Below are 17,261 nucleotides of genomic sequence, written 5' to 3' on the forward strand. Positions count from 1 at the left end.
TTGTTCAATTAAATACCTGAAGTTTGAGAAGTAGTGTTATGTAGAAAGTGTATCCTCCATCCCCTGGCTTGTTGGGAACTCTGTAACAAGTCTGAAATGGCCTACAAAGTCCAGAATAGGCTGCTTAGTATCCATATTTGCTAAATTTCTTGGTTATATGTATCTCAGCCTAAAATGTTTAATTATGGCAGCAAAAGCACATTCCAGTTGTCCTTATCATAAGGGATACAAACCACAAAAAAAAAAATTACTAGGAAATGCAAAGGGTAAATGCCTGTCTTTATTTAACATACATGGGTTTTTCTGAATATTACTGTGGACAAATCAAGATTTTCAGAGATTTGAAAGCCAGAAATTATTTATCATTTTACAAAAAAGACTCTTCAGAAAGTTATTGAGTAAAAAAAAAAAAAATTACAGGAATCTGACTTATAGCAGAAAGATTTAGGAAAAAAAGAAACTGGAATCAAGAGAACTAATCTTGAAATTTTTAATTTTAGAAAAATCTGAAAGACAAATACTTATAATTTACAAGAACAATTTATGTCTGCAACAATTTTCACAATTGAATTCCTAGTTTTTGCTGTCCTCTGTTCATGACTTACCTTTTGTAAGCTGCTTTAGCTAAACTCAAGTTACTGGTCACATTATAAAATAACAGACTGAAATGTAAGCTTACATGACACCATATAAGATGGATAATCCAATGACTCCTTCTCTTTAAGACTACAGAAATGTATGAATTCTATTTGCAATTCTTAGCCATCTTAATAACCAGCATATATTGACAGCATGCAGAGACTTTAATATGTGTCAGCGGCTGCAGCAAGACGGTAAAGAACACAGTAATGTTACTGCCGTAAAAATATTTAGTCCCAAATCATCACTTGTTTTTAAAATGTGGTATTCTTAACAAAAAAAAAGCTTCTTTGTATACTTGAATAACTGAAATGCTTGTTATTATGTATTGCCCCATTTAATTTTTCTTTAGCAGTTCTTCAATGTGTTTAAACACACTAGCATCTTCAATGGTTGGTGTTATCTGAAAAGGAAGAATACAGAAGCATGTGATAGTAGATAAGAATTCCATTCAGAGATTCTTCTAAATTTGTACTTCAAAAGCAATCAAGGAAAAGGTATCTGTAAAGCTCTGAAACAAGAAAATCTTTTGGATAATCTACGATAGAAATAAAACATAAAATACTACCTGAAGTTACAGACCAGTTGCAGAACAGTCAAGAGAATCAAAACCACCATGTTGTGCCTTTGGATGTGCATTGTGCCTAATTCATTGAAGCAAACATCTCCAACTTACCTTGTATGGCTTTCCACTGACAAGTGCAGAAAGAGCAGAACGTGGAATTTTGCCAGAGCGTGTTTTAGGTAGCTGTGTCACAAACATCCCCTTCTGGAAAGCCGCTACTGGACCAATGTTGGTCCGAACTCTTTCAACAATCTCTTCCAAAATCTTACCCTCTTGTGTCTTAATACCTAGTGAAGAAGGTAAAATCCTTTATCTCTTCTGAGACTTTTGCAAGTGTTAGTGATATCAGTTATCAGTGAGCTCTCAGTACCTTGTCTCAGTACACACAGTGCAAATGGAACATGTCCTTTTAAAGGATCCTCCTGGCCCACAACAGCACAGTCTGCAACAGCAGGATGGAAGAGAATACACTGGGGGATAGAAAAGAAAACTGAACTGAACTCATAATAGATAACATTTCAGTGAAAGAAATGGCATAGTCAGAAACATAAAACATAGGCTTTTTCTTACATTTTGACAGCAAGAGGATGCTACACCTCAGGATTCCAATTACATGTGTTCAAGATGTACACGTGTATATACTTCCATATATACTCACGCATGTTTTTCAAACTAACAGAAGAAATAAAAACTTTGGCAGCACAAAATAGAAATACTGAACAAACCACAGGTAATTTCCTTACAGCTTTGTAAGAGTATCACGTCTTTGGTTTTGTTAGTGAGATCTTTGCTGGAACAAACAACATTTGTCTAACATTATGAGTAACACGGGACTTAAATGCATGGAGTAAGGACCAAAACCACAGAAGCACTCCTATTTATATAAAGAATTATAAAGTTGTATTGGTTCATTCTCTCTGACTCTTATTTTATTGTCCTTCGCTGCTATAAAAGCATAGTTTCAACCAAGGCCAAATACATGCCAAGCTTCAGGTTGCAGCCAGCCTAGCTCAGCTCATTCTCTTGGAAACATTAGGTCTCAGCTTCCTGAGACAAAAAAAGGAATTAAACCAGAGGCTCCCTCCTTCCTACAACATGTTTACACAACATCACATTGATAAAATATCTCAAACTCTTTTTTAGGTAAAAAAAAGTAAGAGATGCTCTTTTCCTTCCAATTAGCCAGCTGAGATACTCACATCCTGGAAAACAGTCACCAGGATGTCTCAGTACATACCAAGATGTATGTCACCAAATCTGAGACAAAGCTGGCCTTAAGATGCCAGCAGTTGTGAATCCTCTTCCAAAGCAACTGGCTCTTTCCAGTGCACTTTGGGGTATTTTGCTGTCAACAGTGCTTTCAGCACTTTTCAGTCCTCTGGACTCGACCACAAAGAGGACCTAACCTGACCCTGACACAGAAGCCACATAATGTGATTGTGCTTTTTAATTTATCTGTGCACACAAGGGCTATGCGCTTGCTAATAACTGAACTTCACGCACTCTGTTGTCAAAATCAAAGGCAATGGGATGACTAAGTTTTAGGAATAAAGCCACTTTTTGGTTGTTTTTATTAAGTAGGAATACCACATTTGCATTGGCTACTCATACAATGGTGTGAAAATGAGAAAGACAGAAAAAGCACAGAGAAGACAGGAAAAAAAACCTTTAAAGAATAGAAAGCTAATCCCTGCTGTTCCAATTAACAAAAGGGAGGCTCTTGTATGCCCTATGAAACTGATGGGAGAAGGAACAATTCAAAGGGTCTATGACAACCCACGTTCAAAACAGATTTCATCATCCTTAGGCTTTATAGTCAACACAGGAAGAAGAAATTGGCTCCATGCGTCATGGTCAGTACAACACACATTGTCAGGAGCCAGACAGCAACGGAAGCTGATACCTGTGCAGATCTTCTAGCCTTGGTTCAGTAGAAACTGTGCGACACATACAACTCAAGGCAAGAAATAGGAAGCAAAGACAGAATGAAGAGGACACCACAACCTGACCACTTTGGCGTAAAGATGATGCGGATGAGGTCACCATTGGTGCAACGGCGTGTCTGCAAGGACTTGATAGTGTTGCTATGGGAATGGGGGCAAAGGAAGTCTAAGTAGAGGAATTTGTCCCAAACTTAGAGAACTAAAAATGCTGCAATAAATTTCTGTAATAAACTGGCTTTACTTGCTGCTTTACTAGCATCCAGCAGAGTCTGTGTCTTTTGTCTCAATACACCAAGTAGTTTTTAGCAAAATAAATTTGCTCAATGTGTTTCTAGCACACTTTGTCAGAAGCTACACTCATTTCACAAACTATGATCCTAGAAATGTCCCATGCCAGAAAAAAGGCAAATGGAAAACACTGACCTAACAGTAGATGCATGCTCTATCAAAGCACTGAAGCATGACCATTTATGCACAGCTTTTGAAACTGGATTATTTTTCACAGGAATTAAATAGGATGTGCACAAGCTAATTATAGAAGAGTGCACTGGGTTTATCCCAGAATTAGAAGGGCAGAAGAGCATGCTACAAAAAGCTGAATGTAAACAAATGCATTTGAATTCAGGTGCAGTCCAAAAGTCATTGTATCCACACTGACAAATCATATAGGAATGAATCTTATGCAAGTCCAAATCCCTACAGTGTTTCAATGCATCATATACACTTAATGCACTTTGGTCACTTCTAGGCCAGAGCCTCAGTAATGCATTCCATATCCTGCTATCAATATCCATTTTTCCTGCTCTCACTTCTTGAATATGGCCAGAGAAACCTGATAGACATATATAACCAAAAAAACCCCAAAACAGGAAAGGAAAAGACAATGAATTATGGAAAAGTAGACTATTAAGTCTACAACCACAGTAAATTCTGTTTTCCACAGGAACACAGGAAAAAGATCAACAATAATCTGACATTACCATCAAATATTATAATTACCTACCAGGCATCAACAGGACTCCTAAGGTGGAGACTTAAGTGTTGCCAGATTGTTTTGTTGCAGCTTTTTTTTGTCATTCCAGTCTGTCACTTATGAATAAGTCTTATGGTTAGCTGGAATAGTGCAGTTATTGTAGTATTTTTCTTCAGTCTATCCAAAGTTCTATCAACATGCCTTTGACTTTTCAAATGCTAACTTCAAATGACTGAAATCAGTAAATACTAATTTGAAAATTATCAAACTTTGTAAAACAACTGAAAAGAATAGAAACAGCACTAGACATTTAAAAATTGTTTAAAAGTAATAAAAAACTTGAGGAAGTGAAATGGTTTTCCTGGTATCACTGAGCACAAGGATGGATGGCAAATATGGCAGCAGACAGAAACATCATGATCAGGGCAAAGAGATTCCCCAGTTTCAAGTCTGTTGCCTCAGATAGTCAAGATTTGATTAAGGTTTTTTTTTTTTCCAGGAAGGGGCAAGAAGGGACACCACAGATTTACAGACCAAAGAGAGGGATGGATCAACACAAGATGAGGTTCCCAAAATGGCTACCATTCACTGATTGGCCAGGTAAACTGTAACATCTACTGCATTGCAGCAAACACGGAGCTCCAATAGTATTAACAAATATGTTAGACAAAGGAACTAATTGTTTGGAACATAACAGAGCTGGAACACTTAGTCAAAGCACTAAGGAAAAACTTGTTAAGCTTGTAATGCAGCTATAGTGTAAATGTAGATAACATACTTGCTCAACAAGGTGACTGTCAATTACATGGTGATTCAATGGACCTCTAATTCTGTATTTACTCATCTTACTGAGGAGCTAATTGTGGTCTTCTTAACACCTTCCCATTTAACTAGCAATTTGCTGTATATACATTTACACCACTTTCATTTTTAGCTTTGTTCAAAAGGTGAATAGAAAAGGTTCTAGAAAGTCACAGTGATGAAACATTATTTGTTTCTAGGGGAAAGTCCTAACTAGCAGGGAGAAAAACAGAGACACTGAGCTCAGTACGATGGATCCAAAGGTAATACAGCAGAGGAGGTGATTCAATTCATCATTTGTTACTGTAGCTTCAGACTCAGGCTGAAGCAAAGAAAATGCCCAGCTCAGCCCATGAGTAGTAGAGCAGTAAGGGGTGGGGATGAGATTCCAGCTGTGCTTTAGTAAGGCAATACAAAAAACTACTTCTAAGGGAAAGAAGTTTAAGCAGACTGAAAGCACCTTTGTATCTCCACAGACCCAATCAGCTGTTTCCGCTCCCCGGCTGACCGATCCTTGATGGATTAATGTTTATGTGAATTTGTTCACTTCTGTGTAATCAGATTTTCTTCCATTCTCTTCTAAGTTTTCTAGCCTCCAAAAACAAAATAGGCACTAGACTAACAGACATTATAAACCAAAAAATGATTCACAGATTAGTTTCTGATTCAGTGAACAGTTAAATTCAGCGCTCTTAAAAGCGTACTTTTCTCTTGTACATGCACAGCACACCTTTTCCTATACTCCCTGAATAAGTAATTGATATGTCATCAGGGAAATTTGTAACTGGCAATCAATCACAGTGACTCCAGAAAGGTGAGTGAACAATCATAGGAAATTCAGACACTATCATGAACTTCACATTTTCAACTTTTTTTGAGTTGCATGGGTATTATGTTAATGACTTTCAATTTAACAGCAGGGCTTTTTTACAGAAATTTTCGTTGCTCATTTAGCACTTCTCATACAATAAGAGACAAAACAGCTGTCAAAAAACTGTGGAGTCTTCCAATCAAGAAAAAGCACTGAACTGTTAACCTCTGAAAAAAAAAATCAGCCAACACTGAGCACTGTATTTTAGGAAAAAAGTTTCTACTCCTAAGTAACTTCAGCAGCTGGTGAAACTACATGTCACACTGACACTACACTATCTTAATGTATTCCCAAATAAATATCTTACGCTTCCCATACTGCCACCACACTGCCCCTTAACTCCACCTTCAAATACCAAATTATGCCTGCCTTATCAGTCCCATGGTACAAACTGCTTATTATTCACTAAATTTGTTATGTTTCTGGAAAGCATCTTAATAGGAAGAACCTGAAACAGGAAATGTTTTGGTTAAAAGCACCAATGGCAACGCAAACAAAACAAGCAGAAGGAATATGAGAGATCTTTCTGTGTGAGATTTTGAGATGTGATGAACTGTGGAATTTTCAGTCGCAGCTTGCTTTATTCATCTTTCACTCTTCTATTTTGTTGTCGGGCAATGCTAACCTCTTCAATCGCACCTGCTGAAATTCTGTGTCCAGCAACATTGATCACATCATCAGCTCGAGACAGGACATATAGATAGCCATCTTCATCCATATAACCAGCATCCATAGTATCATAATATCCCTGAATACAACACAATGCAAAATAAATTCAGAAAGAGTACTAGGAATATTCCTTAATTTACCAAGGAGCACCACCCCCTCCCCCCCCCCAAAAAAAAATAGATCTGTTTCAAATTATATATGCTTTTGGTGCTTAAAAGATTTAATTCTGTAATATTTTTCACCATTTTATGTCATATTATCCTGTGCAGCTCCCTTTCCAGAAAGGTTTTGTTGTCTTTGTTAATACAGAGAAGAAGACAATAGATAAACCCTGACTTTTTTCCAACTTCGCTTACTTTGATCCTTGACAGCTTGGAGAATAATGTTGCCTGGATCTACACAAGCAGAATGGAATTGCTGCAATATAATGACGGCTGTCAAATTGCTCCTAAAGATACTCCTGTTTGCTGTATCCAAACATACATCGTCATCATGATGCAATTGCACATGGAAAATAATCTGCGTGACCAATTCACTCATTTACTTTCATTGAGCCAAATCTTCCATTCTGAACATTTGTATAGGGCCAATCTACCTATTTCTACAAGGAAAGAAGGAAGACAATCCTTGGATAGTTCATCTGACAAGGAAACATAACTAATGCAGCAAAAAGCCTCCAGTGTATTTAGGTGCACAGTGGGCAAGTGTGAATTTTGGACTGATACCAAGCTAGCAGGGCTGCATGCCAACAGGAGGAGTGTATTTGAAGCTGTGCTAGTGTAAGGTTGCAGGTTTATATCTTAGATTAAATGATATAAAGTGACTTTTTGGCTCAGAAGCTTAAGGTTTATTTCTTCTGTTTCAAATCTTAAAAAAACCAACAGCATACAAAAAATTATAGATGAAAAAGGATTTACCTTGAAATGGTTTTAATTATATATACATATATCAGTTATCTCCAATTAAATTATGACAACTTATGATAAAACTGTTTCCCAGGTTAAATCTATTATCATTCAATTCTGAAGCATTACCAGAAGTTTATATAATTGATTTCATAATTCTTACTGGAAATTTTTGGAAATACAACTTCTCGAAAGTTTCTTGATTTTCCCAAAGACCTGAGAATGCTCCAGGAGGCAAAGGCAACCTTAAATTGAAAAGAGCAGAGAGAAGTAGTAAGAAAAACAGATATAACAAATACAACTCATGCTCTCCATTCACACTTTGTTTTCAGATAAATAATCGTCTACACAATCAGAAAACAGTTCAGCTTAATAATATGCTGGTAAGAGATAAAAAAGGCTATATATTATTGTCATCAAATGTATATAGCTCTGCACTGTATCCAGACCTATCTTTTATATAATACAAGCATCTCAGTAAAATAATACTCAGTCTATTAAACACTATATACTGTAAGCATCTGTCAGTAATTTGTGCATACACACCATGGTACAGACAACTGCATTATTAAAGGTGTCTCTTTCTCTAACACCCATACACACTCACACCTGCATAGAAAGACAAATTATCAGACAAAGATCTTCAGTTTTTGTAAAAAGATAAAACTCAAAGGACTTCAATCATGAGAATCTGAATAAAAATGCTTTTCTATTTAAAGTGTGCATAATATTATTGGAAATACTGGATAAGGTCTTTGAAAATATATTGATACAACTCACTAACAGAACTTTCTAAAATAGTTGTGCTTAAAGCTGCAAGATTCTGGATTGCTTTATTAGTTGAGTTTTGAATGTATACTAAACACCCCTTCTTCAGTCAATGATATAGGCATGAGAAAATATGGGACACTTCACATACACATCTGTCAGAAGAAGAGAAGCTGCAGAAGCCTCAGCTAACAGAGTGCTTGTTCCTTCAAAGCTCTGACAGGGTCAAACACAGATTTCTTTAACTGCCTAAGATATATATATTCAGGCATATCAACACAAGTTTTAGGAAGTTACCCCTAATAACAAAGAGAGAATGATTGTGTAAACTAACATATTTATTTTGATAAAATCATAAATGCACCATATAGATTTTACTAGCTTATGCCTGCGTTGCTAACTAGCAAATATTTAGCCAGAGGTATTTTATTTCCTACTGATAGTATCCCTGTCACACCAGAAGGCAACATCTCTAGCAGTGGAACAGTTCTCTGTAGCATAGCAATTCTCGTGTCATTACAAGTCTCCTATGACGGTCAGTAACAAGAACAGGTGCCACATGTACATTTCTAACATTGCATTTACAAAAAGAATACTTATCTATAGATAGATAGATAAATAAACACACTTTAAAAAAATCCTAACTATGGTAAAAACAGTACAAACTACACTGAAAAGGCCGTATCATCCAGTAATGATTTGAATTCTTGATTTTTTACAAACCAAGTTTTTTCAGCTTAATTCTGAGCTAGCATAATAGAATATACTACTATAAATATTACTGCTTTTTCTCTGAGGGTTCTGGCTCAAAACATCCCGTAAATGATGTTCCTTGAAAGTACGGTTAAGGTATGGCCAGAAATGCCAAGACACTTCCCAAGTAGTCACCCAGGGTTCAGGAGGGCAGGTTGGCTTCTGCCCATCTGGAAGAAAATCACTGCCCTATTTTAAGCCTTTCAAGCTTAGTAAAATCTCTGTGATATAAAAACATGACCCACGGAGTGTTTGCCTTGGAAAGAAAGATTAGAAAACAATATATTGATCCTAGTGTTTGTGTATGCATGAGTTTAAAAGAAAAAAAATCTCTTGTTTAGATTCAAGAAAAGCCACCAGAGAATGGCAGTTACTATTGCTGTTGCCTGGTTGCTAATAGCATAGCAATTCATAACAGCCTCAAGTCATTGCAAATTTTTCACCTTAAATTTATTTAGCAGACTGAAACATCTTTGTGATGGGAGAGAAAGAACAATTCATATTGATAAAGTCCTTAATTTCCCCACAGCTCTATTCAGTACTTTGCAGTTAGTCACTGAATAGAAAGGAACAGTTTTATTGCTGAAATTAGAAAAGCATTTTCCTTTCTGTCATTGTTTAGAAATCTAAACATAGAAGTGTGGAACATATCACCAAAAATACAATCCTCACTTTCACTATTTGGTTTTCTTGTCCTTGTTTGGATTTTTTTTTTTTTCAGATGGGGAGACCAGGGGTGTCTCATGTTCTAGTTTGGTGGGGGTTTTTTGCTTGTTTGTTTGTTTCTTTTAGGAAAATTGTACTGATAAATACATCCACACAGCATATTTCGTGAGCCTGTGGAAAGCAAACTGCTTAACTAGTGGCTATCACAGGTATCTCTACAGCACATATCATAGCAGAATACAGAAAACATCTGAAAATGTGCTTCCATGGCTTTCTGTGAAACACTATTACAGTTAGGACCTCATTCACTAAGCAAAAAGTAAATGCCCTCTTCCATGTTAGTCTTTCAGGCACAGTAATTCCAGAGCAATGGGCACATGTGAATCTTTGATAAAAGCAGAGTTCTTGGCATCATGACCAAGTAGAATTTCTAGGTTCTGTGCAAATGCAAATTAATAAAGGTAGAACTCATCTTGCCAGAATATAATTATGCATATTGAAATTTTGTCAGGATATCAGAATTAAAATGTCCAGAGCCAAATATACCTCCAAACCACTGCTGTCAGTGGGAATGCTGCCATAAATACCAAAGGAAGCAGAACTGGATCATAATTACATGCAAGGAGCCAGAAGAGATAAAATGAGACAGTCCGAAAATAACAGCAATCTGAAAACAAACATCTCTTGCTTTTCTCAACCACTCCATTAAAAAAAGAAACCGAACACTTTGAGACGTTTGATTTGGGTCTTTTTGCCCTAGAAAATGTAACACACACCCACAATAACTAATTATTTAAAAAATGTTGCCTCTTTGTCCAAAAACTGAGTTGATACTCAAGAACTTTAGGAGCTATTTTTACTAAGAGGATATAATGACCAAAAATGAGGGGTATGCATAAGTAAGCATGATTTCTCCACATATGGTCCTACTTTCCTTTCACAAGGGACAGGATCACAGAAGAACAAGACAGGAGGAGGTAGGTTCCTTCATCATCATTTTCACAATGTACAAAGAAGTTGCTTTGCTTGGTTTCCCTTTGGGACATATTTATTGTATTTCCCTAGCTGTCTTTTAACTTTCTCTCTCACCAGCACAATAACAGCAGTACAAATTATGCTATTCTCCATTTACTCCAGTGAAATTAAGATTAAATTTGTTGAAGTACAAGAATACAGACCCAGGCCTATTTCTCATTTAAAGATTGAATACATTTAAAACAGCATCAGAAAAACCAGGAAAACTGTGTAAATTAACGATTTAAATTACATGGGTTCATTTAACAAAGATTCATTCTGGTCACATTTTACAAAGATAACCAGGTAATTTCATTATAAATTGGAAAGACTAAGATGAATCAGCTTGACAGCACCACAAAAAACCTGAAGTAGTTTAACAGTAACTGCTTTCTGGTAGAGAATTTTAAATTACAATCATTATTTGTTTTTATAAGTATTGTTTCACAGTTCATTTATTTTTCATACAGTGGTGGTTATTTTTCACAGAACAGCCCACCTTTACCTTAGCCCAAGAAATCTGACTCCTACAGATCACATCCTTTCAGAATGCCACTCATCAAAATGGTGTAAGATTCCTTGTTAATGGAACCAAGCAATTATAGACAGAGAATTCAAAAGAGAATTTGCACAGAAAAGCAGATTTCTGAAATGAAGGTAAAAAATGATTGGAGACGTTACCTTGCTGGAATTCAGAAAATATATCCTTTTATTTTATGGTCGACAATGATACTCAGAGGCTGTTCATTACAGCCAGTAAAAGCAAATATAAGCCACTGTTAAATGAGTTTGGGCTTCTGAATGGAACAAAATCATCTTGACTGGCAGCTATAATTATTACTCAAGAGTTTATGTAGTGCTGGGCATAAACATCACTCATAAAAATTTTTGATTGCAAGTTTGAAAGGCATCTGGAAGCTTTTTCAGACTCTAGGAACAAAAACACAGGAAAAAGTGTAGAGAATAGTAGAAGATCTTGAACATTCATCAATCTGTATGAAATACTACTTCTGTTAGCTGAAAGGTGTCATAAAAGTAGTTGATCTCACTTGGATTTTGCTTTAGTGGGAAAAGAGAAAAAGCCCTCAAAAACTAGTGAAAGTGCTTGGGAAAATTTCAAAGTAAGGAAAGTTTAAATGGTATTTACATGTACTCAGCCAGAATTGCTCTCACACTGGAAGACCTTCTTACTGTTTTATGTGGAAAGGGAAAAGACAAAGCTGATAAACATGTAGAAGGAAGATAAATTTTTTGCACATGTTCTTTATTTAAACTGACCTTCCATATAACACAGGCTGAAAGATGCCATCTACTAAATCCATGCCTCAATCAACAACTTTTGGTTAAAATAGAAATCTAGGTTAGATTAGACTTAAAAATGTCAAAGTAAACCACCATACTCCCAAGAATTTATTCCAATGTCTTAATACTTTCACTGCTAAAAGTGTTTTATTTTTCATCTGAATGCATCTAGCTTCAGCTTCCAATTTCCTTATGCTAGATTAAACAGCCATCTCTCAGAGATTATTTTGTCCTTTATTTTTGTTTATTGAGTATTTCCTGGCCTTGAAAAAGTTACTGTTTTACTAATCTTGGATGAATTATACACCACAAGTTTTCATACCACTTGGATTCCAGCACTCAGGTCACTCTCATTCATATGTCACAAGAAAACTATGCCCAAATATGAGTCTGCTGAGTCAGGGGAGACCATGTGAGCACTCAAACCTACACCTCTGTGTCCTGGTGACTTAGCCAAAGATGCTGAGAATGAGGCAGGGTATAGACTTCATCCTGAAAACACATATCTGCATTACACAGTACAATAACTTAATGTGATACTACTTTAGTTTCCACAACGGCCCAGGCAGGATTTAGTAGATGGCATCTTTCAGTGGTCTAGTTACATTAGATCAGTAGTAGAGCTGAGTAAAAAGCCTCCCCACCTCAGCAACTCCACCTCCCACGCAAGCACTGCGCCAGCCCACCCACAGTTAGCACTGCACGTCTGCAGCTGCAGCGCCTGCAGATCCTGTCTCTCGCCCCCAGCTCGTGTGCCTCAGCCAGCTCTGCAGTCCTCAGCTAACTGCACTAACAATTCATCCAAATTGCTACATCCATCCCAATGCTTCAGCTTTTGACAGATTTTCAGTTCACTCAAGGTTAATGCTAATCTTTGTATTTCCTTTCATTCATCTAAACAAGAAGTGAAGACTCTGAGCTACCAGAGCTCTCCAAAATCTACCACAGAAGAAATGGATGAATACATTTCCTTTGGGACTTGTATTTGCTGGCAGTTAGAAAGTGTTCAGAGCTGAAGTTATTTTCTGCAACTGAAAAAAGAGGTAGCTACAGCTACCACATTCATCACAAAGCAGGTGTCTCTCTCTGAGGAAACAAAACTGTTTGAAGAAAATGCCATTTGCCTAAAAGCCTGTAGAACATCCAGAATACAGAGCTGGCATGGGCTGTAAAGAGCAGTAGCCTATAGAATGTTACAGGAGTAAGGAAAGGTTCTGGCAACAGTGAGAAGGCAACAGGCAAGATACATGTAACTGATGTTCACAGAGTGATCTAAAAAGAGGCATTTTATCTAAGGAAATGTGCTGAGAAAGGTGTACTTTCAAAAAGAATATTGAAGTTTATGGAACTCACCTGACAGGACTCTGGAAAACGTTACTAAAATCACCTATATGATGCAAACAGGGGGTTTTGATATATTTTTTTTTTCTGGAGTCCTTTCCTGCATGTATTTTGTCCAAGTACTGCTACAAATGAACACTCTTTCATGCAAAGCACACACAGAGACATCTAGCTTTTTTTTACAGAGAGCAAAAAATACATGTTCTCCCCCAAATAATGTGCATTAATTGGGATTAGGAGACAGTGAAAGAAGAGGCAGCATCACACCTGTAAGCCAAAGTATGTCAATTTGTACTGCTGTACCATTTCACTAAATTGAAAGATAAAATAGTGAAGGGAATGATTCGGTATCTTGCTTGTACAACACAAGAGGAAGGCATCATCCTGTGCCAACACTCTGGTAATTCAGAAAATGGTAACCTTTGCTGTAGTCTAAGAAAAAAACCTAAGCAATCCACACTCATTCACTCACACAATTTCATCTGCAATTTTTCAACATTAATGGACATAAAACATTCTGGCAGTTTGGTATCGGTATCAGAGACAGACATGCTTTTCAATCCTCATTACTTCATTTATTCTGCTTTTTATATAAACTTTAGCCAAAAGACAATCAACCCATGTAAGAAGTTTCTTTTAACAGTAAGATATTTATTTTTCTTACTTTACCACAATATTTCCCAAAGTCTTTGCCTTCACTGGTTTCTTATTTTCATCCAGAATCATGACTGCAAAAAAAATAATATAGGAAGGAAAGTTTAGTAGTGCATTTTCAGGTGGAGGAAAGTGTCTTTCTTTATGGATATCAACTTACATCTCACTTCAGAATGGCAATGCACCAAGCAACAAAAGGAGTTAAGTAATTTGGGAGTGCCAAACTGGATAATCTCATGACTTTATTAACATTCAGCCTGAAGTACAAAAAGTCTTAAATAATACTCATGCTTTGAAGGCAGAAATAGCACAAAGTCCCAAAAGGGAAAAACACAGAACTAAAAAGTAAAAGAAACCTTCATACTGCATGAAGCCTTTTCCCTGGATGACACTGGTCCACCACCTTCAGTGAAAGCATCATATCCTGATACTGAGATTTCTGAGGAAATCATCTGAAATAGCCTCTTTTGTGCAGTTATCTGGGAAATTAAGCTACTAAAACCATCCATTCCATCTCAAGGTGTGGGCATAAGAAAGGAATGACAGGTACCAGCTTGGCCTATGAAAATGAAATTACTTAAGGTGAAGCAATTGAACCATAGAAAAACAGGGAGGGAAGATTTTGACAGACTGGCCTGATAAGGATTACATGCTTTTTTGAAGCCTGCCCAAGCAAAGAAAGCAATGTTCAGCTGAATCTGAATAATAATCTGAATTACAAATAATCTTACATTCTGTATTACAAAGTTCCAGAGGAAAGGGGGAAAAGTGGATGACAGACTTCAGACTAAAACTCTGCTAAGACTCATACGAGTAATATCATATCCTATCTCTTCAAAGAATGTCAACATCTGTAAATGACTACTTCAGGCTGAAGCTACTCCTTCAAAGATGATGGTAATTTTAAAGTAATCAAAGAGCCTGCTGAAAGCAATGGCTCAGCACACAGACACAAGCAGGTACACAAGGCCAGTTTTACAAACACCTGTCTGTGTAGCTGTCAGTGTTTTCTCTCCTACTTTTATGATATTAAAGTAAAATCTAATCAGTTTACTGTAACTGTTTCATCAAGGTACCAATCCCAGTAATCAGTCTTCTCCTTGCAAGCAGCGTATTTCAATGTAGGAAAATTTGGGGAAGTGAGATGATATGCTGCTCACTCCTGAATTACGGAAGAACTGATTCATTTCTTCAAAATGTGGGACCTGCTTCAGTCTGAAAATGCACTGAAATTATCTGCAAAGGTTCAAGTAGATCAAGGGGAAAGCCCAGTATAATCTCTGATTTAAGGCAACAGACCTAGAAATTAATATAGTATCCTGACTCACTTTTAAATGCAATTTGTGCCACTGCACTTTGATATCATAACTCATATTCCCTTTGTTCTTAAAAATCAACAACAAATTTGTCTCTTTTTAGCAATATGTAATAGGAAATAATTTGTATGTGTTTAAAAAAAAAAGTAGATCTTGCAACTTTTTATTTATATTGCAGCATGTCTTTACTAACCATTAAGAGTTGCATGTATAAACTAAAACCACAGTATTGATCTTCTAACTGACATAAGGATCTCCTCTAATAAATATAGTAACAGAAGGAAAACAACATCAAACAGAAGTGGATGACGGCAAGACAGTGGCCAATATAGAGTAATTTTAAAAAATCACTAGTTTATGAATAGCTGCATTACAGGATATATTTGGTCAAAGACTGGAAGAGGTAAAGTTATTCCATAAATCTTTAGTGAATTTCAGTGCTCATTTTTTGTTTCCTTTATAAGGTATGCTATTTCCATCATTCTCTTTGAAGAAGTTCTTTACTTACACTAGTCCTAATGTTCCAAAATATTCATCAGAAATTTTTATACTCCTGCTACTCATATTTCTTCCTAGTCCTGACTATCATCTGATAACATGTGTGATGCAATTACATCCATTCTTTCCTACTTATAAGAACTCTAAAGAAACTTCATGGCATTGTTTTAATGTTGTTTTTAAGCTATTGCTCATCTTCATGTCATAACTGTAAATGCCAAAACCAAGAGCTGCTAAAAATGTTCAGTGCTTGTTTTTTTTTAATGCTCACTACCACTTACAAGTATTTAAAGAAAATAACAGCTTAGATCTTTCTGAGCAATGATGTGAGAACTTTTTCTGAAAACCACTTGATCTTTAATGTAATTATTTTTCAGACTTCAAGTAATTCTTGAAAACTGTGTTAAAATCAGGGTTCCCAGGTTTCAAAATACTTTTGCACTCTTCATTCTGTGGCTGCACCCCTACATGCATCTTCCACACAATGAGTGTTGTCATGTTGTCAATGAGCTTTTCATGTTGGTCCATAGCCTACTGTTTCTCCTGACTGGAAATAAAAATGCTCCACAGGTACTGATAGTTTGCTTAACATCTCTCTCAAATTGTATAAAAGTGTAGAAGTGCATGCAGAAGTGTAGACAAGTAATGTGTCAAAGTACGTGCTAGCATTTTCATATAATAAAGACAGAAGCAGTTGATCAATTTTCTTGAAGATAACTGAATTTTTTTATTCACAGTCACATTCCACAACACACAAAAAGCAGGAAGGAGGAAAATAAGTTAATAAGACTGTAATTTTATTTTGCTACAAGGCACGACAATTAAGGAGCACTTACTCAGAAATATAAGCAATGTCCTAGTAACATTTTTAGCATAGTCTTACCATTATATCCTGGCACTGGTTTTCCTGCCTGTCCGAGTGGAGGTGTTGTAGAGTTTCCCAAACCAATGCAGGAAGCAGTAATTGCAGAACCAGATTCTATTAAGAGAACACACATATTGTCAGTTAAGGTTGGTTTTAGTTCCATTCAGTATTTATTAGTTCTAAGTTTTTTGATGCTCAGCACATCAAAGTAAAAAAAAATAAAATTCCTAGACAATGGAAGATTTAGAATTCACAGAATCATGGAATATGCTGAGTTGGAAGGGACCCACAGGTATCATCCAAGTCCAACTCCTGGCCCTGCACAGGACACCCCAAGAATCACACCATGTGACTGAGAGCATTGTTCAAACACTTCTTGAACTCTGTCAGGCTTGGTGCTGTGACTGCTACCCTGTGGAACCTGTTCTAGCACCCAACCACCCTCTGGGTGAAGAACCTTCTCTTCATCCCCAACCTAAACCTCCCTTGGCTCAGCTTCATGCCATTCCTTTGAATCCTGTCACTGGTCACGAGAGAGAAGAGATTGGTACCTGCTCCTCCACTTCCCCCTGTGAGGAAGTTGAAGACCACAATGAGGTCTCACCTCAGTCTCCTCCAGGCTGAACAGACCAAGTGACCTCAGCTGCTCCTCATATGGCTTCCCCTTCACCATCTTTGTAGCCCGTTTTTGGGACACTTTCAAAAGAAAGATAGCTTT

At 36.7% G+C, this 17,261-nt stretch overlaps 1 protein-coding gene across 4 annotated transcripts in view; it reads right to left on the reverse strand.

Moving 5' to 3' along the window:
- Positions 1-258: 258 nt before the first annotated feature.
- ACSS3 (acyl-CoA synthetase short chain family member 3) overlaps positions 259-17,261 on the reverse strand; it is a 69,637-nt gene continuing 52,634 nt past the window's right edge. For 3 of the 4 annotated variants that reach the window (XM_032105308.1, XM_032105309.1, XM_032105311.1), the window contains 7 exons: positions 16,562-16,657; positions 13,875-13,938; positions 7,530-7,611; positions 6,418-6,540; positions 1,575-1,674; positions 1,316-1,491; positions 259-1,042 (listed from right to left, as the gene is read on the reverse strand). In XM_032105308.1, coding sequence (XP_031961199.1) covers positions 977-1,042; positions 1,316-1,491; positions 1,575-1,674; positions 6,418-6,540; positions 7,530-7,611; positions 13,875-13,938; positions 16,562-16,657 — 707 coding nt within the window. In that variant the 3' untranslated portion in view covers positions 259-976. Of the gene's footprint in view, positions 1,043-1,315; positions 1,492-1,574; positions 1,675-6,417; positions 6,541-7,529; positions 7,612-13,874; positions 13,939-16,561; positions 16,658-17,261 lie in introns of those variants that run through there. The other variant, XM_032105310.1, reaches the window with a different exon arrangement.

This window comes from Corvus moneduloides, chromosome 4 (genome assembly GCF_009650955.1).
Source record: "Corvus moneduloides isolate bCorMon1 chromosome 4, bCorMon1.pri, whole genome shotgun sequence".
Taxonomy (NCBI): Eukaryota; Metazoa; Chordata; class Aves; order Passeriformes; family Corvidae; genus Corvus; species Corvus moneduloides.